This window comes from Rhinopithecus roxellana, chromosome 13, assembly GCF_007565055.1.
Source record: "Rhinopithecus roxellana isolate Shanxi Qingling chromosome 13, ASM756505v1, whole genome shotgun sequence".
NCBI classification, from domain to species: Eukaryota; Metazoa; Chordata; class Mammalia; order Primates; family Cercopithecidae; genus Rhinopithecus; species Rhinopithecus roxellana.
In genome coordinates, this window is record NC_044561.1 from 108,498,773 (window position 1) to 108,525,428 (window position 26,656).

The 26,656-nt window shown below is 49.9% G+C and overlaps 2 protein-coding genes across 13 annotated transcripts in view; one reads left to right on the forward strand and one right to left on the reverse strand.

Moving 5' to 3' along the window:
• Positions 1–16,170: 16,170 nt before the first annotated feature.
• On the reverse strand, positions 16,171–24,358 carry LOC115892770. The gene is made up of 4 exons (XM_030914865.1): positions 24,202–24,358; positions 23,646–23,836; positions 18,683–18,770; positions 16,171–17,624 (listed from the first exon to the last, which is right to left on the reverse strand). The coding sequence occupies exons 1-4, from the start codon at positions 24,250–24,252 to the stop codon at positions 17,538–17,540; spliced, it is 417 nt and encodes a 138-aa protein (XP_030770725.1). The 5' UTR covers positions 24,253–24,358; the 3' UTR covers positions 16,171–17,537.
• Positions 23,217–26,656, forward strand: part of EPB41L1 (erythrocyte membrane protein band 4.1 like 1) — a 78,516-nt gene continuing 75,076 nt past the window's right edge. For all 12 annotated transcript variants that reach the window (XM_030914852.1, XM_030914853.1, XM_030914857.1 and 9 more), the window contains exon 1: positions 23,217–23,481. The gene's annotated coding sequence lies outside the window, so the exon portion shown is untranslated. The remainder of the gene's footprint in view (positions 23,482–26,656) is intronic.

The window sequence follows — 26,656 nt, forward strand, 5'->3', positions numbered from 1 at the left end:
GTTTTGAGACAGAGTTTTGCTCTTGTTGCCCAGTCTGGAGTGCAATGGCGCAATCTTAGCTCACTGCAACCTCTGTCTCCTGGGTTCAAGTGATTCTTCTGCCTCAGCCTCCGGAGTAGCTGCGCCACCACGCCCAGCTAATTTTGCATTTTTAGTAGAGATGGGGTTTCTCCATGTTGGTCAGGCTGGTCTTGAACTCCTGGCCTCAGGTGATCTGCTCACCTCGGCCTCCCAAAGTGCTGGGATTACAGGTGTGAGCCACCATACCCCGCCTGTTTTTTAATTTCTCTTGGGTCTGAAGAGCCCATTCCTTGTGTTCAGGGACTGCTCCCAACTGTCCTCTGTCCATGCATTCATTCACCCTAAGGCGGGAGGCAGAATAGGGCTGTGAAGTTAGGCTGCCTGGGTTCAAGCCAGCCTCCCCTCTTAACCACCTTGAGTCCACTTCCTTAGCTATAAAGCGAGCATCATGACAGGGAGCCACCTCACAGGGTGCCTGTGAGGCTTTCTATGCATGAAAGCATGGAAGACACTTGATATACAGTAAGCCATGATGACAATGGTCAGGCCTAGAAAGAGGAAGGAGCTGGTCTCTCACCACCTGATGACACAGGGGCAGAGCTGAGGCCAGAATCAGGCTTCCTGCCTCCAGTGCTCTCTTTCCCTGATGCCAGGCTACTGCTGTGGATGGTGTGGTTTATGGGGTAGGTGGCCCTCTGTTTGAGAATATGTGGGAAGGGTGGAGTCCCTGGATGGAGCTATAAAGTGGAGTCTCTCCCTTTCTTCCCGGAGCCATCACCTTCTTTCTGGGGTACTTTCCCCCACAAAGTTATCTCTCTAGGTTAGAGCTTGGGGCCCCAGCTCAGGCCTGTTCCCTGGAGGTATATCCAGGGGACATCTGGCCCCAAGGAGTCTCCCTGGCTAGCCCTTGAGGAGGGCGTTTTGGTCTGGAGGTAAAGGTGAGTTCTGAGGACCCCTCCCTAGGTGACTGTGTCAGTTTCCTAATGCTGACCTAACAAATGACCACATACTTAAAACAACACAAATGGGTGACCCTAGACTTCTAGAGGTCAAAATCTGAAAATGGACCATATGGGGCTGAAGTCAGGGTGTTGGGAGAGCTGCTAGGGGAGCATCCTTACCTGACCTTTTCCAGCTCTCCAGGCCGCTCACATGCCTTGATTCATGGCCCCTTCTAGTAGCTGCGTCCCTCCCACCTCTGCCTCCGTCATCACATCTCCTCTGACTCTGACTCCCCCAAATCCCCTTTTGACTTACAAGAAGCCTTGTGGTTACATTGAGCCCATTCAGATAATCTAGGACCATTCTCCATCTCAAAACTCTTTACCTCATCACCTGTGCAAGGTCCCTTTTGCCATGTGAGGTAACATATTCACCTGATTCTGGGGATGAAGACATGAACATCTTTGTGGGTGGGGGGCACCCACGGCAGCCAGTACCAAATATCTTTCTGGATTACTGGACCCCCAGGTCCTGCTGGAATTGTACCACTAGCCTCCAAGATGGAGGGAGGGCTTGGGGATCCAGGCCTGATATGCTGTGGCGAGGGAGGGGTATGAGAGATTCTCCATGATGGGGGGCCTGGAAGGAAGGCAGTGCACCTGTGATAGTGTGGTAAACATGTTCAGTGAGGCAGACAATGGGAAATGTCACCCCTGGCCTTCAGAGGTAGGCCTGGTAGGTGTGGGACCCGCTGTGAGGCACTGCCACAGAAAGCTAAGCACCCGCTCCACACGCCGCCATCACTGCTGTGTGTGTACGTGTGCTTGTGTGTGTGTGCACTCATCTGTGTCTCTGCATGAATACTCTTGGGAGGGCGAAGGAGCAACTCTTGAAAAAGGTCCTTTCTGCTCTTGTTCTAAGAAAAATAATTACACAAGTGACTAATTTTATCCCTAATCCCATAATTTCTTTATTACGTAGCTGGTGAGAGGACCTGAGCTGTGTCTTTGGCACCACTCTGGCTGCTAGCCCAGTTGGCCTGGTCCACCAGCCTGGAGCCCCGCCTTGCTTCTGGCCTGGGACTGCCATGAGCGCAAGATGAGTTCCATTCTGGCTGAGATCCTGCTACCCTTTGGTATTTGGGGTCTGAAAGACCACCATTTCTTCCCACCAAGCCCATGCACAAAGTAAGAGCTTGTGTTTAGGGAATTAAGTCAGTAGATTTAAGAGGATCTGGGTTCTAGTTCACCCCTCTCATTAACTTGCTCCCTGACCTTGAGCATGCCATTTCCCTCTGGATCTCAGTTCTGTTGTCTGTGATACACGGCCCTGGCCAGCTTAACACTCCATGATTCCATGAGGAGAAATAGGAGAACTAGAGCTTTGAGACAGAGGTACCTTCTTGCTACCTGCTGAAAGCACACCCCAATCATAGAATTAAAGATAATATTAATAGCAGCTGGGTGCAGTGACTCACGCCTATAATCCCAGCACTTTGGGAGGCTGATGCAGGCATGTAGCTTGAGCTCAGGAGTTTGAGACCAGCCTGGGCAATATGCAAACCCTGTCTCTACAAAAAATACAAAAATTACCTGGGCGTGGTGGCATGTGCCTGTGGTCCCAACTACTCAGGAGGCTGAGGTGGGAGGATCGCTTAAGCCTGGGAAGTTGAGGCTTGAGGTGAGCCGAGATCATGCCACTGCATTCCAGCCTGAGCAACAGAGTGAGACCCTGTCAAAAAATAAATAAATAAATAAATAAAACCAGTAATATCCATCATTACTTCATAGCAAACCTTGTACCCGATTCTTCATTTATATTTTTCTCATTCTATACTCGGATGACTAGGTGAGGCAGGTTTTACGGAAGAGGAAGCTGAACCAGCAGTTGATAAAGTGACTCACCCGTCATGAAATGGTAGAGCTAGGACTGTAGCCTATGCTTTTAGCCTCTGCCTGCGTTGTCTTTTTTTACTGTATAAATAAATAATGGGCCACTCAGCTAGGAAGTGGTGGGGCTGGGATTTGAACCCAGGTCTGTCTGTCTCCAAAGTTCTTGCCACCTCCCAGAATTAGGCTTGCAGGGGTGATTGTACTCTTGAACTTCAAATATGTAAACTTAAGCTTGACACAACAAGAAACAGCGATGGTGAAATAAATTGGAAACTCCAGTAGACCAGAGAGTTGGTAGCCCAAGGTTGTGTTCTAGCTTTGCCACTGGCTCACTCTGAACTTAAGCAGATCCCTACTAATTCCTAGGCCTCAGTGTTCCCATGTGCATGAGAGGTGGGATTCGATGGTATCCAAAGGCCTTCCTGGTATTGATGGTTTGACATTCTAGGCCATCTGGTCCCAGAAGATACTGTGGGGCAGGAAACCAGCCCATGGTGGAGACCAAAGGGTGGGTGAGTTGGCAGCCCTAGTTGTTTCTATTACATTTATTCCCATGAGAACAGAGATTGCTTGGATTGTGTCCCACTGAACATTTGCAGAACAACTTACCCAGGCCATGGAGTTGAGAACAAAGAGTGGAGGAGGTAGTTTCCAGGCTGTCCCTGCAAGGTTACTGCCCAGCCTGGGCCATTAGCTCCTCAGGGGTCCAGATCTGGCATCTACTTTGCTCCAAAGGCTGCATTGGCCTCAGGTAGGCAGAAGCAATGGCTGCACGTCTGTCTGTGGGAGTCCATGAGGGGTGCCTAAGCATAATAAATAAGAACACTATTTTGTGTTTTCTCTGTCTTTTTTTTTTTTTTTTTTTGAGCCAGGGTCCCACTCTGTTGCCCAGGCTGGAGTGCAGTGGCTTGATCACGGCTCACTGCATGCAACCTCCACATCCTGGGATCAAGTGATTCTCCTGCCTCAGCCTCCCGAGTAGCTGGGACTACAGGTGCACGCCACCATATCTGGCTAATTTTTGTATTTTTAGTAGAGACAGGGTTTTGCATGTTGGTCAGGATGGTCTTGAACTCCTGGCCTCAAGTGATCTGCCCGCCTCCGCCTCCCAAAGTGCTGGGATTGCAGGCATGAGCAACCATGTCCAGCCTACTTTGTACTGTCTATTATCACGGCCTGCAATCCACTTTCCTTGAAATACTACATTTAATTCTCTTAAAACCATACGAGGTAGGCGTATGGTCATTCCCATTTTACAGTTGAAGAAACTAAGACTCAAAAGGTTAAGTAATTTATTTCAGATCACACAACCAGTGAGGGGATAGAGTGGGATTTGGGATTCTGCCTCCAGAGCCCACGGTCTTGGCCTTAGGGACTGATACCACATGGGCTGAAGCAATAAGCATGAGGTCAGGAGTCAGCTGATTTGGAATCCCCCCTCCACTCACCATCTGTGTTTCCTTTATCTGTTGCTTTATCTGTCTGGATTTCCGTTTCTCTCTGCATAAAATGGGTATATTAACACCTGCTGCTTGGGATTGATTTAAAGGTCACTGAGATGATGGGAAGTGCAGTGTCTAGCCTGTGGCCTTTCGCCTCTTGCCCCTGCCTCCTTCCTGCTTCCCTCTACATATCTGAGGCCCCTGCCGCCCTGGAGGTCTCCCATGCATAGCTCATAGCTCAGACCTTTGCATAAGCTGCTCTTCTGCCTGGAAGTTGCTATCTCAGCCTGTTGTTGTAAAGATAGACTTCCTTCACATCTAGACTTCGATCCTTTACTGTTTCCTTGAGGATTCTGGAAAGGGGAAGCGGGTGAGGTAGGTTCTCCCACAAGCCTGTTCAGTGATTATCAGAACAACACCTCGGTAGGGGCAGAATTGAGGGTAGCGGGTAGTGTCCTGAACACCCTGGAAATATAAATCCCCCCAGAAAATTTCCTCCCTTTATACTTGACAGCTTAGGAAGGGCGGTGCATGTGAGGTGAGTGTTTCCTCTTTGGATCATTAACCTTCCTATTACTGTGGTCTCACTTTTTCAGTTCCCCCTATTTCTCTGGCATCATCTCATGACCTTTTACTTGCTTGTTTGGTTTTCTTGCTAGAACTTACAAAAAATTTTTCAAATTTGTGGTAAAATATACAGAACCTAAAATTTACCATCTTGACCACTTGTTTTTTGAGGGAGGTTCTCGCTCTGTTGCCCAGGCTGGAGTGCAGTGGTGTGATCTTGGCTCACTGCAACCTCTGCCTCCCAAGCTCAAGCGATCCTCCTGCCTCAGCCTCCTGAGTAGCTGGGACTACAGGCACATGCAACTGTGCCCGGCTAATTTTTTTTTTTTTTTTGGAGAGGCAGGGTTTGACCGTGTTGCCCAGGCTGATTTGGAACTCCTGGCCTCAAGTGATCCATCCACCTCAGCCTTCCACAGTGCTGAGATTATAGGTGTGAAACACCTATGCCTGGTCCATCTTAACCATTTTTAGGTACGTGTACAGTTCAGTAGTGTTGGGTAAGTTCATATTGTGCAACACCATCACTACCATCCATTTTCAGAACTTTTAAATCTTTTTTATTTCTTTTTTTTTTTTTTTAGAGACAGTGTCTCGCTCTGTTGCCTAGGCCTGAGTGCACAGGTGCAATCATAGCTCACTCCATCCTTGAACTCCTGAACTTAAGCAGTCCTCCTGCCTCAGCCTCCCGAGTAGCTGGGGCTGCAGGTGCATACTGTGGTACCTGACTAATTTTTTTTTTTTTTTTTTTGTAAAAATGGGGTTCTTCCTTTGTTGCCCAGGCTGATCTTGAATTCTTGACTTCAAGTAATCCTCCTGCCCTGGCCTCCCAAAGTAACCGGATTACAGGTGTAAGCCTGAATTTTTTAATTTTTTGAATTAATTTTTCCAAGGCAGAGTCTTGTTCTGTTGCCTAGACAGAAGTGCACTGGCACGATCACTGCAGCCCCAACCTCCCAGGCTCAGATGATCCTCCCATCTCTGCCTCCCAAGTAGCTGGGACTACACATGCATGCCATCATACCTGGCTCATTTTTTCTTTTCTTTTCTTTTCTTTCCTTTTTTTTTTTTTTTTTTTTTGAGACAGAGTCTCGCTCTGTTGCCCAGGCTAGAGTGCAGTAGCTCAATCTCGGTTCACTGCAACCTCTGCCTCCTGGGCTCAAGGGATATTCTCCCCTCAGCCTCCCAAGTAGCTGGGACTACAGGCATGCACCATCACACCTGGCTAATTTTTTATTTTTTTTAGAGACAGGGTTTCATCATGTTGCCCTGGCTGGTCTCAAACTCCTGACCTCAAGTGATCCATATGCCTCAGCCTCCCAAACTGCTGGGACTATAGGTATGAGCCACTGTGCTTGGGCAGCTAATTAAAAAAATTTTTTTGGGGGTAGAGATTGGGTCTCACTATGTTGCCCAGGCTGGTCTCAAATTCCTGGGCTCAAGTGATCCTCCTGCCTCAGCTTCCCAAAGTGCTGGGATTATAGGCATGAGCCACCACGCACAGCCAAATTTTTTAATATTAAAAAAGTGAAACTCTATATCCACTGAACAAAAGCTCCCATTTCCTCCTCCCCCAACCTGTGGCAGCTGCCATTCTCCTTTCTGTAACTGTAAATTGGACTAGATACCTCAGATAAGTGGAATCATACAGTGTTTGTCTTTTTGTGACTGGCTTATGTCACTTAGTATAATGTCTTCAAGTTCACCCATGTTGTCACGTGTGTCAGAATTCCCTTCCTTTCTAAGGCTGAATAATATTCCATTGTATGTATGTACAACATTTTGGTTATCCACTCATCTGTCGATGGACATTTGTTGCTTCCACCTCTTGACTATGTGAATAATGCTGCTGTGGCCTTGGCTGTACAGAGATCTCTTTGACACCTTGCTTTCAATTATTTTGGATATAACCTCAGAAGTGGAATTGCTGGGTCGTATGGTTAGCACTTTTGTGTGTGTGTGTGTGTGTGTGTGTGTGTAACAAGAGTCTCGCTCTGTCGGCCAGGCTGGAGTGCAGTGGCACGATCTCAGGCTTACTGCAGCCTCTGCCTCCCAGGTTCAAGCAATTCTCCTGCCTTAGCCTCCGGAGTAGCTGGGATTACAGGTGTGTGCCACCACGCCCAGCTAATTTTTGCATTTTTAGTAGAGACAGGGTTTTACCATGTTGGCCAGGCTGGTCTCAACTCCCAGCCTCAGGTGATCTGCCCGCTTCAGCCTCCCAAAGTGCTGGGATTACAGGTGTGAGCCACCATGCCAGGCCAGCACATTTTTTAAAGCCACTATTTATTGCATGCTTAATATGTGCCAGGAACTGGGTTAATTATTTGACGTATATTGCCTCACTCAATCCATACGTTCACTCTGAGTAGTAGGAAGAATTATCCCCAGTTTGCAGTTGAGAAAATAAAGACTCAGAGAGGTTAAGTTATTTGCTCAAAGTGTCACATCTAGGAAGCTTTGGAACAAGCACTGGAACTTTGACCTGCTGCCAAAGCCTTGCTTTTAACTATTGTGACATGCTGCCTCCCAGTGGCCTCTCTCTCCACCTGTCTATAGAATTTTCTGCCTCTGTTGTGTCCCATTGTTTTTTCTCTCTTGCCTTGAGTGTTTTCACTCTCTCTGGAAACTTTGAGCAACTTGAGTAAAGGCCCTTTGACTGCCAAGAAGTTTTTGTGAGTTGGAAACTTAGAGTGGGAGGCCTGTAATTTGTTTTCTAATCATAGTCCTGTGGATTTATAGCTGCCTGTCTCCCAGTGACTGACAGGCTCTCATTCAGCCTCTTGTGGTGATTGGCTTGTGGATCCATAGAAAGCCGGCCCAAGAGGGCCAGCTTCCTGGGTACAGGGATGCTGTACTCTCAGAGAGGCAGTGTGGGAAGGGAGAGGGCCTGGCTAGGCCAATGAGGATTCTTTTGGCTCACTGATTTCCTAGCAACAACAGAGGCAGAAAATTTTTACAGAAAGATGGGAAAAGAAAGGCTATGAAGTAAGTTCTAGTACAATTGCCTTTTTCTGATTTTCAAAGCTATCAGAGCAAAAATATTCCTAAATTTGGTTCGAGTTTTATAAGTTCAAGCCAGACTTAAGATTTGCATGATAGTCAGTTATCTTTCTGTCATCGTTTAAAAAAATTTTTTTTTGTTATGTAAAATTTCGAACATACATAAAACTAAAGAGTATAGTGGAATGTACTTCTGTGAACCCATTGCCTAGGTTTAGCAATGATTAATATGTAGAGTCACAGCTTGTCTGTCCAATAACACAGAAGTTTAAATCTTTCCTCATTCACAGCACTAGCTCAGTACATCAGACCTAGTTGTTGCTCAGTAAATAAATAGATGTTGATTGATTACAAAGCCCTTCCCCTCTCTGGGTCTCGGTTTTCCCATCTGTGCAGTAAAGGGATAGGATTAGGTTCTTTCTTCTCCTTCTTTTTTCTTTTTTCAAGATGGAGTTTCACTCTTGTTGCCCAGGCTAAAGTGCAATGGCGCGATCTCGGCTCACCGCAATCTCCACCTCCTGGGTTCAAGCGATTCTCCTACCTCAGCCTCCTGAGTAGCTGGGATTACAGGCATGTGCCAACATGCCCGGCTAATTTTGTATTTTTAGTAGAGATGGGGTTTCTCCATGTTGGTCAGCTGGTCTCGAACGCCTGACCTCAGGTGATCCGCCCACCTTGGCCTTCCAAAGTGCTGGGATTGCAGGCATGAGCCACCATGCCCAGCCTAGGTGTTTTTGCTGTTGTTGTTGTTGTTTGTTTTTGAGACAGAGTCGCACTCTGTCACCCAGGCTGGAGTGCAGAAGCACAATCTCTGCTCACTGAACCTCTGCCTCCCAGGTTCAAGTGATTCTCGTGCCTCAGCCTCCTGAATAGCAGGGACTACAGGTATGCGCCACCACACCTGGCTACTTTTTTTTTTTTAGTAGGGATGGGGTTTTGCCATGTTGGCCACGCTGGTCTTGAACTCCTGGCCTCAAGTGATCCATCCACCTTGGCCTCCCAAAAGTGCTGGGATTACAGGCATGAGCCACTGCACCCAACCAGGATTAGGTGCTTTCTAAGAGACATGGTAGTCAAAGTATACACTTGGATGTCAGACACAATTGTTTTTCCGTTTATTAGCTAGGTATCTTCAGGCAAGCTGGGTCTCGGTTTTGTTATCTGTAAAGTGGGGATACGACTTCTCAAGGGTGGTTGTAAGCACTGAATAAAGTAGCTGTTTTCTTGCTAATACTTTTATTATTGCTATTTTGAATATTAATATTCTGGTTGGAAGAATCCATGTATTTCAGAAATGCAAAAAGAAATTGGAATGGACTAGAATTCATGCCCTAGGATTTGGCTTCTTTTTTTGTCCCAGTCAGCAGATAATCAGAAGCCCAAAAGATGAATAGTGCAAGAGCAGGCCCAGAGTGAGGGCCATCCAGGCTGATTTCATCTCCCCTCTGCCCCTGCCATGTATGAGTGTCACAGCCCCCACCCCCATGAGAGAGCCCGACCAGCTGCCCCCTCCCCTAATGAGACAGGCCCGAGATGGAAGAGCCCAGAGGTGGAGAGGGTAGCGCTGCAGGATGTCTCGTTGCTGGGATTTCTGAGGAGGCAGCAAGAGCCTGTTTCTAGAGCTGGGAGGGAATGACGGGCTGGTGTGTAGATGTATGGCATGTGGCCCCAGATGGGGTTTTTTGGGATTCTGGGCAGGGGACAGCAGCTGGGAGAAAGCACTGGGAGCAGGAGGAAGGGCTTTGTAGAATATGGTGCCTTTCATAGACTATGGGCTCACGATTATCTGTTCATTTCTTCCATTTACCTCCTTATATGTCAATATCAGACCTGCATTTGAATCCTGACTCACTGTATGACCTTTGGCAAGTGTTGTGCTGCTATACTTGCTGGCCCTCAGTTTTCTCACCAACGGGAGGGCTAAGTGAAACATGTATAATAAAGTGCTCTGTAAAAAGGAAGACAAAGTAGAAATGTGAAGGTTCACTACAACTGTCATGTTTATTATTATAATTATTTTTTCTTTTACTGTCAGATGAGGGAATTGGACTCTGTTTGGTTTCTATGCATGAATAGGGAGCCCTGGAGGGTACTGCCACTGTGAGGGCCTGTGTCAGGACTGTGGGAATTGGCTAGATGGGCTCCATTAGTGAAATTCCAGGGAACAACTGAAGAGGGCAGCAAAGTTCAAAGCCAGAGAGGCAGCCTGAGGCGGGCTGTGGTTGCTGAAAGGTGGGGGCTCTAGTGAGATTCCAGGAAGAACTTTCAATGGTTCAGGCCAGAAGCTTTGAGTGAGGTGAAGGTAACAGACCTTTCTTATATAAATATGTTTACACATATATACCAGAAAGTAAGCAACAAAACAAAACCCAAAAGTACACAAAAGAAATAATTCCACTATCATAAAACCACCTCTGGTAACATGTTTTAAAATATTTCCTTCCAGTTTGCTTTTTGCTAGGCATGTACACATACATACATATTTTATAGAAATTGGGGCCTGGCACAGTGGCTCACGCCTGTAATCCCAACATTTTGGGAGGCTGAGGTGAGCAGATCACTTGAGGTCAGGAGTTCAAGACCAGCCTGGCCAACATGGTAAAACCCTGTCTCTACTAAAAATACAAAAATTAACCAGGTATGGTTGCGGGCGCCTGTAATCCCAGTTACTTGGGAGGCTGAGGTGGAAGAATTGCTTGAACCCAGGAGGTGGAGGTTGCAGTGAGCCGAGATCGTGCCACTACACTCTAGTCTGGGCAACAGAGCAAAAAATCCATCTCAAAAAAAAAAAAAAAAAAAGAACAAAAAACATATTTTATAGAAATTGGATAATTTGTTACATACCCTTTTGTCTCTGCTTTTTTACTGGTATTGTGAACATGATTACATAGCCACATACAGATCCACAACATTATTTTGTAGTAGCTGTGTAGTATTTCAGCATATGTATGTATCACTATTTATATAACGTAGCCACTATTGTTGGACATATATATTAACTCCAATACTGTACTTCACTTTTGTATACAGTGCTTAGACAAATGTTCCTATAGCCACATCTTTGTGTCTTTTATTGTTCCCTAAGGATCAAGTCCTAAAAAAGAATTTCTGCGTTAAATGGTATGCACACTTTTAAGGCTTATCATGTGCTTTTTCAAAGTGCCCTCCAGAAAGATGAAACCAGTTGATAGCTGCATTGACACTGTCTGAATCTGCCCAATTTATTGGAGGCTCATTGTCTTAATAACCCGGCAGTGGTAGCTTAGAGGGTGGGAGGCTGACTTGCATGGATTGGGTGGAGGGAGGCATCAATAGCCACTCTAAAGGGACTTTGCAGAGAGAGACCCCTGGGTGGCCCAGTGGGGCTGGACTGGACTGTGTTGAAGGGGCTTACCTGCACAGGCTGTGCTGTGCCAGGTTGTGTTGGCCTGACTGTATTGGTTATGGGAGGCAGTGCTGGGCGGTTGGTCTGGGTTGGCTGCAGTGGCTCAGGCCTGGCAGTCTTGTCCCTGGTGTGATCCTGGGCTCAGCCTGGTGTGATCAGCGTGGTCACCAATCCAAGACATTCATTCTAGAAGGTGGCGTGGCCTCCCTGGCCATGCTGACAGACTTGTCCATTCACGTAGTGGAGAGTGATTCATCAGAGCTGGTGGTGGCGGCAGTAACTCTGACAGAGTGGAACTGCTCTCACCATCCTGTCACTTGGCCTCTAAAAATAACTCTTGCCTCTTCCGAGTGACCGCACTGCCAGGTGTCTGGAGGTGCAGTCCTGTGGTTGTGGCTATGTGAGGGAGGGTGTGTGTGTGTATGTGTTGGGGATAGAGGTGCCATCTGGGGCCTCTTGATTGGTTGACCTCTGAGCCAGGGCTTTGGGGTGGGGGTATGAGAGGCAGACCAGATTCTCTCTTTTCTACCCTCTCATAGCTGGGGACAGAGACAGCTAGTGGGGGTAGGGGTATCTTTCAGGACCGCATGCTCACTGCCTGCTGAAAAAGGTGGAGAGAGTGGAATGGAGAGGGTGACTTCAGAGGCAATATGACAAGGGTGAGACAGGCTCTGAGGAGGCACAGCATTTAGCCCATCAACATTTATGTCCCACAAAAGCCCATGTAAAAGCTCATCTTCTTAGTGAAGTCTTTAATGTAGGGTTCCTTTAAATTAGATACAAAATACAATATACACAGAAATACAGGTAATTTCTTATCGTGGCTGATTAGAGATCATCTAGCCCAAGTCTTAACCAAGTGTCCATGGATTCAGGGGGTGATCTACGCATGGGCTTCATGAGGTCTCTTGATGCCTGAAAGATAATAAAGGTGGTGGTGTGTGTGTGTGTGTGGTGCATGAGTGTGAGTGTGACTTTGTGTGTGTGTGTGTGTGTGCGTGTGCATACCCATGTACATTTTTCTGGGAGAAGCTCTGCAGTTTTCATTGCATTTTCAAAGGAAAGCGCAACCCATAAAATATTTTTTTTTCTTTTCTTTTCTTTTTTTTTTTTTTTTTTTGTTTTTTTTTTTTTTTGAGACGGAGTCGCCCAGGCTGGAGTGCAGTGTCGCCCAGGCTGTGTCGCCCAGGCTGAAGTGCAGTGGCGCAATCTCAGCTCACTGCAAGCTCCGCCTCCCGGTTCACGCCATTCTCCCGCCTCAGCCTCCCGAGTAGCTGGGACTACAGGCGCCCGCCACCACGCCCGGCTAGTTTTTTGTATTTTTAGTAGAGACGGGGTTTCACCATGTTAGCCAGGATGGTCTCGATCTCCTGACCTCGTGATCCACCCGCCTTGGCCTCCCAAAGTGCTGGGATTACAGGCTTGAGCCACCATGCCCAGCCTTTCTTTTCCTTTTTTGAGACAGTGTCTTGCTCTGTCGCCCAGGCTGGAGTGCAGTTGCGCGATTTCGGCTCACTGCAACCTCTGCTTGCAGGTTCAAGTGATTCTCCTGTCTCAGCCTCCCAAGTAGCAGAGAATACAGGCGCACACCACCATCCCCGGCTAATTTTTGTATTTTTAGTAGAGATGGGGTTTCACCATGTTGGCCAGGCTGGTCTCGAACTCCTGACCTCAGGTGATCTGCCCGCCTCGGCCTCCCAAAGTGCAGGAATTACAGGTGTGAACCACTGTACCCAGACCCCTAAAAGGTTTAGAACTACGCTAGTCCAACACTCTCACATTACAGGTAAGGAAATTGAATCCAGAGAGGAAAATGACTGCCCAAGATCTCACAGCAAAGGTCAAATCAAGGTTTCTTGATGCCCAGCCTAGCACCCTCTGCCACACAGGACGCCATCCTCCTCTGCCTGGTTCCTTGAGCCAGGGTCTAGCTACCTACAGTAGGCAGGATCACAGTACCATTTTCCATAACCTCTTGGCTAGCATGGATCCAACTGAACAGGCTTGAGGCTTTCAATCACAGGGGGCAGCTGAGCACTCACCTCCAGACCTTCCCACTCCCAGGGGAAAACCCATGGGGCATTTCCTGACTCATTCCTTTAGAGGGCATCTTTGCCCAGGACAGTTAAATCTGTCTGTTGACATTCTCATCCTGGTGGGACACTCCCTGATACAGGAAGTGCCTCTGCCTTGTGGGAAAGGAACTGACTGTTGGGTCCTGGAGGACAGGAAATGGAATGGGTGAGTGGGCCTGGGAATATTATATGTTGGAAAGGCAGGAGGTCATAGCTAGTGGCAAGAGACAGATGCTGTCTCATTGTATATGGGAGGAATTAAACTGCCATAGGAATGAATAATAGGACTGATAAGTAACATTTATTGAATACTTACTATAAGTTAGACACTCTTCTAAGATATGTACATGTATTACCTCCATTAATCCTTATAATAACTCCATATGGTTATTATAAGGAAACTGAGGCACAAATAAATTAAGCACAGTTAGGAGACAGCTGAGCCAGGATATGAAGTCAGGTCCTCTGACTCCAGAGTATACATCATTCTGGAGCCAAAGTGTATGTAGGCTCCTAGCCTCTCTGCCAGCAGACCTGAAACTCCAGTGTGTGTTAGAATAACAGGAGGGCTGATGAAAGCACTGTTGCTGTTCCAAACCTCCTAGTTTCTGACTCAGTAGGTCTGTGTGGGGCCTGAGGATTTGTGTACTTAAGAGTTCCCAGATAATGGCCAGGCGCGGTGGCTCACACTTGTAGTTGCAGCACTTTGGGAGGCCGAGGTGGATGGATCACGAGGTCAGGAGTTCAAGACCTGCCTGGACAAGATGGTGAAACCCTCCATCTCTACTAAAAATACAAAAAAATTAGCTGGTTCTGGTGGTGGGTGCCTGTAATCCCAGCTACTTGGGAGGCTGAAGCAGATAATTGCTTGAACCTGGGAGGCAAAGGCTGCAGTGAGCTGAGATTGTGATCCCACCTCTGCACTCCAGCCTGAGCAACAGAGCGAGACTCCGTCTCAAAAAAAAAAAAAAAAAAAAGGAGTTCCCAGATATTGCTGGTGTTCCAGGGACCACACTTTGAGAATCATCCCTATTTCCTGATAGGAAGAGATGAACAGAGGGAAAAGAAGTGGTGACTGATCTCACCTGGATTATTGCAATGTCCCACTGTGGTTCTAGGCTTCTCCTATACTCTGGTCACTGACTCTTCATCAGGAGCAAATTAATTTTCCTAAAGCCCAGATCTGATTATGGCTCTGCTCAAAGCTCTCTGGATCCTCTTGACACTGTCCACCATCGCTGTCCAGTAGAACTGTCTGCAGTGATGAAATGTTCTATATCTGCACTATCCAGTATGGTAACCACTAACCACATGTGGCTATGAATTTTACATTTTGTTCCATTAAATTTAAACTTAAATAGTCACATGTGGCTAGTTGCTAGAAAGTGCAGTGCACTTGGTTTGTCATTCAAGGCTCTGCTTGGCACCAGCCCCTTTCTATCTTCTCAGGGATAGCCTCAACCCTCAGTATCCCAGGCTCCAGGCCATATGCAGCTTTTCCTGAGTCTACCTTGTAATTTCCAACCACTTTGGCTTGTGTTATACTCTCTCCTCAGTCTACATTGTCCTTCTGCCCTGCCTTTAATGCCCAACCCACATGTGACCTCTTCCTCGAAACCTTCTTTGACACCTGCTGCTCTCTAATCTTTTTCTCCTCAGAACTCCCCAACACTCTGTCCTCTTCTTATAACTTTTAGTGCTTTCTGTTTTACATTGCAGTTGGCTGGTGTGGGTATTTTCTCTTACTAAGCTGTGAGCTTTTGGAGGATGTGACTGTTTTCTGTAGAGAGCTCTTGCTTCCTACTGCAGGTCCCTCCAGGTACACAGAGGAGTTTGATAAATCCCACAAACCTTTGCACTGGCACACCGAGGATACAGAGATTGGTACCATAACTTCCCTGTCCTCAAGCTGCTCACAGGCTTCTACGAGAGTCTGATTCATGCCCAGAGAACCATTGAAGCCAATGGTTATTTTGGGCAGGGAGATAAAAGCCACAGAGGGCCCAGTTGGCGAGGGGAGTCCGGCAGGAGCTGCCTAAGCAGAAGGCTGTGTTTACACACACAGACAACTTCTCTGCCCAGCCTGGCCTGGTGCGGGGAGATGGGAACATTCAGGCGTCGCTGCCTGGCTGCCTCGTGAAGTTGGGGATTAACCAGTGATGCAGCGGCTGGTCTAGCCGTCTGGTCCCTGCAGATGGATGGATGAAGAGAGGGTTGAAAAGACAGCAGAGCAGTGCCAGCTTCTGGAAGTGAAGTGCTGGCTGGGTGGAGTGGGCACCTGGACTGGGAATGTGAGTGCAAGCAAATGTTTGTGATCTGCCAGCAGACAGCAGGTGAAATTCTGCTGGGTCTGGCTTGGGGGTTTATGAGGTCTTCATAACAGTCCCTGTTTGAAATGTAAAAACTGTTGAAGAGAGAGAGAAAAAAAAAAAAAAAAAGGAGGTCAGGTGCAGTGGTTCACTCCTGTTATCCCAGCACTTTGGGAGGCCAACGTGTGTAGAACACTTGAGCTCAGGAGTTTGAGACCAGCCTAGGCAACATGGCAAAACCCCATCTCTACAAAAATATAAAAATTAGCAGTGCATGATGGCGTACACCTGTAGTCCCAGCTACTTAAGGGGCTGAGGTAGGAGGATTACCTGAGCCCGGGGAAGTTGAGGCTGCAGTGAACCATGATCACCCCACTGCACTCCAGCATAGGCGACAGAGTGAGACCCTGTCTCAAAACAACAACAACAAAAAACAGAGGAAAAAAAGATAGAAACAGCTTTCTAGCTTTAGACTCTAATCCTAAGAGTATTTTACACCCTGAAAATCTCTAGCACATATTCATCTCTGGGACAAAAACATTAAAAAAAAGAAACTTTATTGGTGTTATAAACACAGAAAAGTGCATAGATCATAAGTTTACACGTACTTGCGTAACTACCCCCCAGACATGAACAGAATATGTCAGTATCTCCAGAGTAAACCTGTGTGAAGCCTAATGTGTGCAGGAGTAATGATAGAACAAACACAGGCCCTGGAGTCAGGCATGCCTGGGGTTGAATCCTGGGCCCCTCCACCTACTAGCAGTGTGACCTTGGATGAGCGATTTAACTTCAGTTTCTTCCCCTATAAAATCAAGGTTGATCTATAATTTCTGCCTTACAGGGAAGTAGGAGATTTAAAACTGAAAATATAGGCAAGTTGCTAGGCATAGTGCCAGCAAGTAAGTGGGGACTCAGATGCTCCCTGTAATAGCAATGTTAATTGATGGTGATGCTGCAGCACCTTGTGGCACCCGGGACCAGGGACACACGCACAGCTTTTCTCCTGTTGCCTCTCACTGCTCCCAGCCTCTGTATGATACTCTCCAGCTCTCTTCTGACTGCAAGGAATTAGAGATGCTGTGATGATGCAAACCTAAGCTGACACTTCAGGCACCCGATGGGAGGCTGGGTGGACATCTGTATCTAGTGGGAACATGGCCAGATTTTTCATGTTCTGGTCTCAGGAATGTGGCTCCTAGACCTCCTAGAGGGGCTGATTTCCTAAGGAGCAGCTGGAAGCATGGGGACCTATTAAGAAACAGCCGAGGTGGAGATAAGGCAGATCTCAGCCTCAGGAGTGTCCTAGCATCCTGGGCGCTGACTCCTACTTGCTCCCTGGCCTCTGGCTCACAGTGTGAAGATGGCCAACATATACTATGCACATATTGTGAACTGGGCACTGATGTGGGCCTTCAGGGGTGTGTGTGGGTGAGGGGGAAGGGAGTATGATGAAAAGTGGCCCTTATCCTACAGCTCATAGTACAGTGGAAGTTTAGGTCACATGACCCTGAACTTGAGGGTGGCAGGAGGGAGAGAGAGGGGCCAAGAGGTTATTTCTAGCCAGAGGAGTTGGGGCAAAGAGGAAGGGTTCAGGAAGTACTTCCTGGAGAATGCCTAGAAGAATAACTATGGGAAATGGGAAGAGGGTCTCCCAGGCAGAGAAGAGGGCAGAGCCACTGTGCCCTGGGGACCTGGAACCAGTCAGTTTGACAAAGCTCATCACATGGAATCTGAGAATGAGGCTAAAGAGCCAGGTGAGACCAGGCTGTGGAAGGTCTTGAGAGTTGGGCTGAGGTGTTTGAGTTGCTTCATCAGAGAATGAGGAGCCACTGAAGCTTCTTCCATTGAGGAAGCAAAGCAAGACAAGATCCTCTTACTGTGCTCTGTGGAGACCAGTATTGTCTTTAGCCAAAGATGGCAGTCAGTTGTCCAAGCCACTGGAGTGCGCTGTGAGAGCCTCTGGGATGCCCAGACATGTACAGGGGGCTTGGCTGTGGGTATAGAAGAGGAGGAAGGGCAAGGACCAGAACTAAGGTTCCCAGCTTTGAGAAATGCCAGTCTTACTGGATACATTGGAGAGCCTCATGACATCTGAGCCCCAAATTCAGAACTAGAGGCAAGGATGAGATGAGTGTCCAGTAGGCAGAGAAGAAGAGACTGCCTCAGGGAACATGCCGGGAGGAGACAGGGCCGGGCTTTCTGGAGGGGAGGCAACCTTGAGAATGGGCAGGCTTTGGTGACACTGAAGGTACTTCAGGGACACCCTAGTGGGGTCCATCTGAGGTGCGGAAGGGAGCTTGGAGCATGCCAGCACCATACAGAGCCTTTGTGGGCATTCTTGCATGTCATTCTCATAGCTCTGGAAGATGGTGCTGACATTATCCCCATTGTACAGATGGGGCAACTGAGGCTCAGAGAGGCTAAGGCCTTGCTCAAGGTCATGCAGCTCCTGTGCTAATAAATGTCCCCCATCCCTGCCCCAGCCCCCTTGCCAGACGTGACCATTGCCCTTAGGCTCTTCAGCAACACTACACTAGACACATATGGAAAAGTGCTTTGTACACTGTGACCTGCTATGCAGTTTGCAGGCATCCTCATCATTCCACACTAGAATAAGGCTTAACGCAGAAGGGTGTGGTTCCCACCCTCTGGACTGGATAGAAGGTTACAGGAAGGGTAAGGTCTCTGGCAACTGCAGTGCTTTGAGAGGCTTCTTAGAGGAGACGGAGAAGAGGAAGTAGGGGGCAGCTGAAGCGGGGAGGTCCCTGCAAGGTGGGCACTGCCACACCCTGCCTACTTCCTCCACCTAGACACAGCTGCCCTGTGCTGCCCTCCGCAGAGTGCCAACCTCAGTGAAACAGCCTGCCAGGCAGCACTTCCCAGGCTGGTGGGTCGTGCTGCTCTGGTAAGTTTGGCTTCGGTAGCTCCCTCCCTCTGGCCCAGCTCCCAGTGGCCTGGGGCTGTTGCTGGGCCCAGCTGCCCTCCGGGGCAGGAGCCAGATACCCTGCAGTGCTCTTGTCCTGGAATACCCTCCTCCCCATGACCTCACCTTTAACCCAGCTTGGCTTGGTGTCTTCTCCCTCAGGAAGCCTTTTCTGATCCCTATGGGCTGAGTTAGGACCCCAGAGTATCTAAACCTGTACTAACCAAAAGAAATATAATGTGAGCCACACGTGCAAGCCACATGCAATTTTAAATTTTCTAGTAGCTACATTTTTTAAAAAAGTCAAAAGAAACATATCTAATTATTCAAATGATTTGTTTTATTTAACCCAATACATTCATAAGGTTTTTGTTTGTTTGTTTTTTGTCTTGTTTTTTGTTTTTTTTTGAGACGGAGTTTCCCTCTTGTCCCCCAGGCTGGAGTGCAATAGCGCAATCTCAGCTTACTACAACCTCTGCCTCTTGAGTTCAAGCAATTATTCTCCTGCCTCAGCCTCTGGAGTAGCTGGGATTATAGGCACATGCCACCATGCCTGTCTAATTTTTGTATTTTTAGTAGAGATGGGGTTTTACCATGTTGGCCAGGTTGGCCTCGAACTCCTGACCTCAGGTAATCCACCCACCTCGGCCTCCCAAAGTGCTGGGATTACAGGTGTGAGCCATGCCCGGCCATAATGTATTTCAATATAAAAATTATTAATGAGACATATTACATTCTTTTTGGTATGAAATCTTCAAAATCTGATTTTTATATTTACAGCACATTTTGATTTCCACAAGCCACATTTCAAGTGCTCCATAGCCACATGTGGCTAGTAGCTACCATATTGGTTAGCACAGATCTAAAAACAGGGAGTTTATAAGGGTTGAAGCTCAGAATTTGGCACCAGATATACCTGGCAGTCATATTCTGGCCCTGCCATTTATTAGCTGCATGAACTTTGGGAAGTTGCTAACCCTTCTGAGCCTCAGTTACTTCAGCTGTGAAGGGGATTAATAATTTCAGTGTCAGAGAATTGCTTTGAGGGTTAAACAAATGAATGTGTGTCCAGTGCCAGGCACAGAGGAGGTGCTCAGAAAATGGTGGTGATTCATCTTCTAGTACCCTCTGATGTGCTCGGGTACGTGCCTCCACTAGATTGATTGTGAATTCAAGGGCAGAGGCTGTATTCAATTCTTCCCGCCTTCCCCAGTGTCCAGGGCCTGGCTTGGTGTGAGCATTACTGCTTGCTGAATGAAAGATTAAGTCCTTGGGCTGGGAGTGCTCCCCACCCCACCCTGCTTGCCCAGGAGTCAAGGGCCCTGGTGGCTGGGAGTCAGGAGACCACTACCTGTGGGTGACCTTGGCAAGTCACTGCTTTGCTGAGGACCTTGGTTGCCTCCTTTGAAAGATAAAAGGAAGATAGGAGGGGCCCTGCCTGAAGTGTTTGGTTGAATCTCTGCCCTGCAGTGACCTTGGGGGGCTGTGGCTGACTCTGTGCCCCTTGCTTTCCCAGCCAGTGGAGCAAATCACTTCCGTTCTCCTCTGGCTTTCCTATATCCTGGACTTGTGCACCATTAAGTTCCCTCCAGTTAAAATTTAAGAGGAAAGAATTTCTCCTGTCTCCTAGACAGAGCAGAGAGGGGATGAAGGGTCCTGTCCCTTCTTTTCTGCCAGCATCTGCTGACCTCCCATCACAGCAGCCCAGTGACAGACACGGGGCAGGGATTCTCCCATTTTATAGGTGAGAAAATTGAGGCTCAGAGATGTCAGATAACCTGCCTAAGTAATACAAAAAGAAATGGTAGAGCTAGGGCTGGAAGCAAAATTTGCAGCTAAGGGAACTGAGGAGCCCCTTTGTTGGATGGGCTCCTCTTCCTTTCTTTCTCCATGAGACTTGGTCCTGGGTTGAATCCTGTCCCTGTGCCTCAGTTTCCTTGCCTGGGGAATGAAAACAGTCAGGTAACTCGAGTAGTAATTGCAACTGATGCCTATAGGGGCCATGTATTCTTAAGTGTCTCTCCTGCTTCCTCCAGCCTGATTTTTCTGGAAAGGGTTATTGTTGGGTAAAGTGGAAAGTATCTAGTCCAGGGAGCCAGTGTAACTGTGCAAGTGTAACTTGGACAAGTCACTCCCACTCTTAGCCTCAGCCTGCCTATTTATAAGATGAGGGATGATATTATTTCACAAGATACTGTGCAGATGACACACAAAAGTATTTTGCAAACTGGAAAGTGCTAATAGAAATGTTAGTGAATAATAATAATAATCAAAATAATGAAAATAGCCGAAGCCTCATTTTCTGTGTGGTCTCAATGACCTGAAGTAAATTGAGCCCTTTGGGTATACGTGCAGGATGATGTCTGGGAACATCCTGCCTCGGTCTTTGGAGTGTAGCCTGGATTCTCCTGGGAAAGTGAGAGGCTCCATCTGGTTGAAGAGGGTGGGAAAGTGGCCCTGCCCCAGGGGAGGAGTGGGGAGGGCTTCAGCCTGGGGGAAGGAAGGAAAGGGAGAGGGCCAGGGAAGGAGAGTTGAACTAAGAGGAACAGAGAAGCCTTGGCCGTGCAGCCCAGAGCCTCCTGCCCACGGGAGCCCATGATTGGGAAGGCTCAGCCAGCAGTGGAGACCGAGCCTATTTGGAATAAAAATACTTGAAGGCAGGCAGTCAAGAATCTCTTAGCAGCTGTGCATCTGAAACAATAAATTCATCTGGTATAACTCCTGAGTTTTATTGGTCCTTTCACTCATTCATTTAAATAAATGTGTGGTGAGCTAAACTCAAACAGAGCACCTTGTGTGGCAAAGTGACTTGCCCAAGGCCACAGCCTCAGGGGCATGTGTGACACTCCCTTGGGAGCTCCTGGGAAGAAGTGAATTTGAAAGGCCTGGGGATGAGAAGTCCAAAGGCAAAGGACAGGATTTCTACAGAAGACTGCCAAGCAGGACACTGGTCCTTCTGTCAGTCGGTCTGGGCAGATTTGTCTGTCTTCCCACCTTCTGTCTGGAAGGCAGGCCTGTTCTGTAGGACTGGGAGGAGCTGGCTTCATTCTGCTCTCTGCTCTTCATCCACTCCTGAACCTGGTGAGCAGGGGGAGTGAAGGCACCAGAAGCTGTATCTAAAGACACCTGATGAAGGAAGTTTAAGTTAGAGAAGAGAAGGCTTGCTTTGGACATGGTACAAAGGGACACAGTTGTATCTTGAGTTCTCTAAAGGGTGCTGAGGAGAGGGCATAGCCTCATTCTCTGGAGTCGCTAGAGTGCATATGAGGACCCAGGGTAGAAGGTCACCATGATGGAACAGCACACTGGGAGGAAGGAGTTGGGGGAGGGAAGTGCCTGGCTCTTTAGTGTGTGACAAGCAGAGATGGAGAGCCCACTGGTGAGGCTGATACTGAGGGAATCGCAGCAGGGAAGATGGAGGGCTCAGTTCACATCGAGACTGCTTCTCAGTGTGGGGCCTCTGTGCTTCCCAGAGCAGTGGATTCTGTGATAAGAACCATGGCCAGCACATGGTAGGTACTCAGGAATGATGTGAAGAATGAATGAATAGTTGTGTATGCCTGGGGGTGGGGTTGGTGACTGGGGTGGGTCACAGTCATATGGGTTGCAGTAGACCCATGGACAGAAATCTTTGGAGATCATGCTGCGGTTACCCACCATTCTCTCTATGGCTTCCCCAAGAACTAGGGGCCCTAGAGATAGGAACGTCCAGCCCTTTCATCATTTGCAAATGAGGCCCAGAGCATGGAGCAACTTGCCCGAGGGTACTTGCTGAGCCAGTGGCAGAGCTGAACTGGAACCCAGGCCCTCTACCTCCCAGAGCCCTCTATGGCTTGAGGTCCCCACCTTTGGATTATATGAGATGGAGGTGCTGCAGTGGTTGGACTGGTTTTTTGAGTGGGTAACACTGCTCCTGGAGGGGAGGAGCAGGGCTAAGCTTGGTTTTGAGCCATGGTCTCTGCCACGAGCCGCTTGGCCAGCTCCTGCCCCTTCCTGGAGCTCAGGTGCACACTCAGCCTATGCTCACACACGTACAGCAAGTGCGCCTGTACACAGGCCTCATCCCCAATAGGTCCCTGGGTTCACTGTTACGCTTACTGTCATCGTCACCAAGGCACATGTGGACAAATGTGGACACCCTCTAGACACACTCAGAGGCACAGAGGATTCCCAGGAGACAGTTGGCAATACCTCCTCTTGGTGGGGGAGGACGCTGAGTCCTAGGCGGGTTCTGCCCTGTTGCTGTGCTGCAGGGGTGGTGAGGGGATCCGGCTCCGGTGGGATGGGAGGCCCACTGAGGCTGAGTCACCCCTTCTGAGTCAGGGATCCATCCCCCTCTTCTCTCCTCCCCCTCCCTCTCTCGCTGCTGAGCCCCCAAGAGGGCTTGGCGAGAGCGAGAAGGCCCGGGGCTGGCTAGGACCAGGGTGGGGGCAGCCGGGGTGCTCGAGAGGGCCCGCTGCTGCACAGTCCCGCAGTGGTCTGGGAACTGCCCGTGTGGCAGGGACCGGGAAGAGGTGGCCTGGGAGCCTGAGAGAGAGGGCGGGGCGGGGTGGTGGTGGTAGAGGAGACAGGCAGAGAGGAGGCGGAGGCAGGGGCAGGGCCGCCGCGAGCTGGGAGGCAGGCGCGAGCGGCGGCCGCCCCTGGGCTGGGCTCCGAGGCCGGGGCGGGGGCGGGGGCTGGCCGCGCGTCGGGCGCCAGGCCCGGGGCTGTGGGCACCGTGCCCAGCCCCCGGCGCACGCCGAGCCGCCGCCGCCGCCGCCGCTGCTGCAGTCGGCATCCATCAGCGGGCGGGGGTGTCGCCGAACAGGCTGCTCCGCAGAGCCCGCCGCGACCCCGCGCCGCCCCGCCCCGCGGCCTGCCTGCCAGAGGAGCCGAGGGGGCCGCCCCTCGCCCAACCTGCCCGACATGGGGACCCCCGGGCCCAGGTAGGCACACGGGGGATCAGGTGGCTCTGGGGCCGGGGGCTTGCAACATCGAGGCCCAGCCGCCAGCCCTGGGGAGGAACGGGGGCGAGGCCGAAAACTGAGTTTTCAGGCTGTTGGTCCCCTGGCCAGTGTGGGGGAGGGTCTCGCTGTTCCTCCCCACCTACCGGTCTGCAGCCTCCTCCAAGGCCTGGAGAGAGGATCCGGAGGCTGGGGGGTGGGGGAGTTTGGTCCTGCTGTAGGATGAGCGGTGGGTGGGCGCTGGGCTCCCACCGGCTGGCCCACTCTCTTTTCCGAGAGCACTCCTGCTGCCGCCTCCGGAGGCCAAGGGCTCTCTGGATTTCTCCTGCTTCGGACGCTGCAGGAGGAGCTCTTGGCTGGAGCCTGGGATGCTGGCGAGCTCTTGCCCTCATCTCTCCTCACTCTGGTTACGGACCCTTCCCCGCTCTGGGCACGGACCCTTCCCCGCTCTGGGCTTGCCTCCCCTCTCGTCTCCCTTACAAGTACCTCAGAGCTGCTAGCAGGGATCTTAGCCCTAGGACTTCTGCGGCTCCGGCCTGGCATTGCCCTCGCCAGTGACTGTCCCCTAATCAGAGGGAGAGGGCTTGTGTGTCCCACTTGTGTCTGGCACCTTCACACTTGGGGAGGTCCAAGGGCCTGAGAGGCTGGGGTCTCAGGGATAGGCATGGGGGGGCCAATGTCTACAGTCACTGGGCTACTTACTGGGCGCAGAGGCCACTGATTGGCAGACCTATATGGCTCAAAGTGGTCCATGGAGACCTTGAAGGCTGGACAGAGACCAAGAGGGAGTTCTGGGGATGCTGATCTCTCCCTCAGCTGCCAGCCATGGTCGTTGCTTTTCCCTCGGAGCTCTGAGGATGCATTGATGGGGGAGAGAGCACCACGTGTTCCCACATTCACTTCTGGATCCGCATAGCACCTCCTCTGCACCCAAAGGTGGGAATGTGAGACGGCCAGATTTAGGACCTCACCAAGGCTGTGCGGGGTCCAGCGACTTGGCTCCATTCCCACCCCATCCCCCAACTCCCAGCATTAGGAGCCTTCCAGAATCAGTGGCAGTTGGGCCAGGTTGAGATCTGGGGCCTGGATGGTGCCCTCCGCAGCTCCTGGAAGACTCAGTGCCTCCTGTCCCGGGCAAGGGTGTGGAGAATAGAGGCAGCTGTGTGCCTGTCTGCCCACCCATTCCTCCAGATGGAGCCTGCGGCAGAGGCAGCCTGTGCCAGCCTCCTCTGTGAGCCACCGTGGCCCAGGGAGGCTCTGCCAGCTCTGTGCAGGGATGGAGCTGGCTTCTCCTGGCCAGCCTGAGGTCATGCCTGCCTGGCAACCCAGGCACAGTATTTGTGGCATGCAGAGCACAGTCCCTGGGATTTCAGTGGCACCTCAAGGCAATCCTGGAGATCAGTGCAAAGGGCATTGTTCCTATTAAAGTCCTTCCTGGGCTATGTGACAGTCCCCCTGGGAGCTTCTTCAAGAGCTTCTTCCATAGAACCCTGCATGAAAACAATGCTTGGTCAGGTAGTCCTCACTCAGTCGATATTGAAAGGTTAAATGGGGCCTAGAGAGTAAGAGTGACTTAGCCAAGGTCACAAAACAGCTGAGCGGGGGAGTCAGCACTAATGTGCCCAGGTCTTCCACCTCTTGTTCTGGGGCTCTTGCAGCTCAGATGCCGGCTTCCCTGCTGCGGTGGCTGTGCTATAGACAGGCCTCTGCCAGGGGCTAGGCATTGTAGCCTGGAGCCTGAGGCTACCTGATCCCTTAGGAAGGGCGTTATGTTGGCCTCCCAGCCCTTGCCCTCAGTAGGTGAGCAGGAGAGGCCAGGGCTGAGAGAAAGGGCCGCCAGTGGCCCTGGACCCTCTTGGAAGTGCATAGAGCTGAGAGGATGCCAGGTGCCTAGGGATGTTCTGGCCTGAGCCTCCAGGGGGCAACAGAGAGAGTTTTCTGACTTCAGGCTGTGGTGGGAAGTGCTTTTTAGCCCCTGCAGGGACTTCCCTAAGGGCCCCTTTCTGGGCTTCTCTGTTCCATTTGTTTTTTTTGTTTGTTTGTTTGTTTTTTGTTTGTTTATTTTGAGACGGAGTCTCGCTCTGTCGCCCGGGCTGGAGTGCAGTGGCCGGATCTCAGCTCACTGCAAGCTCCGCCTCCCGGGTTTACGCCATTCTCCCGCCTCAGCCTCCCGAGTAGCTGGGACTACAGGCGTCCGCCACCTCGCCCGGCTAGTTTTTTGTATTTTTTAGTAGAGACGGGGTTTCACCGTGTTAGCCAGGATGGTTTCAATGTTCTGACCTCGTGATCCGCCCGTCTCGGCCTCCCAAAGTGCTGGGATTACAGGCTTGAGCCACCGCGCCCGGCCCATTTGTTTGTTAAAAGGGGATGATCATCTTGGCTGGGCGCGGTGGCGCACGCCTGTAATCCCAGCACTTTGGGAGGCTGAGGCGGGCGGATCACAAGTTTAAGAGATCAAGACCATCCTGGCCAACATGGTGAAACCCCGTCTCTACTAAAAATACAAAAATTAGCTGGGCATGGTGGCGCGCGCCTGTAGTCCCAGCTAATCGGTAGGCCGAGGCAGGAGAATCACTTGAATGCAGGAGGCGCAGGTTGCAGTGAGCTGAGATCGTGCCATTGCACTCCAGCCTGGAGACAAAGCGAGACTCCATCTCAAAGCGGAAAAAGGTGGGGATGACCATCTCTGCCTGGAGATAAATACCAATGATTACACAATCAAAATGATGGTATTTATTGAACACTTACTGTATACCATGTACTGCAAGAAGTGCTTTGAGTCATTTCACAGTAACTCTATCAGATAGGTACGATTAATTATCCACTTTTTCAGAGGAGAAACTGAGGCTCAGAGAGGTTATGTCACCGGCCTAAAGTTACACAGCTGGAAAGTGTGGGGTGGTCTGAGTCTCGAGCCCTTCTTTCTACCATGACATTTACTGGGGGCGATGTCTGGAAGTACCAGGTTGGTGTCCAGCGGAGCCTGGCAATTCATTGGTAGGCCAGGGCCGGTCCAGGTGGAGAGGTGTGTGAGGTGTGTTTGTGTATGTATCTCTGGCGAGGCGGGGGGGCTTTGTGGACTGAATATTCCTATGGTCCTAAGGGGTAGGGGTAGGTAGGTACTGACTAAGAGCTCTCAGAGAAGGATCAGCCTTGG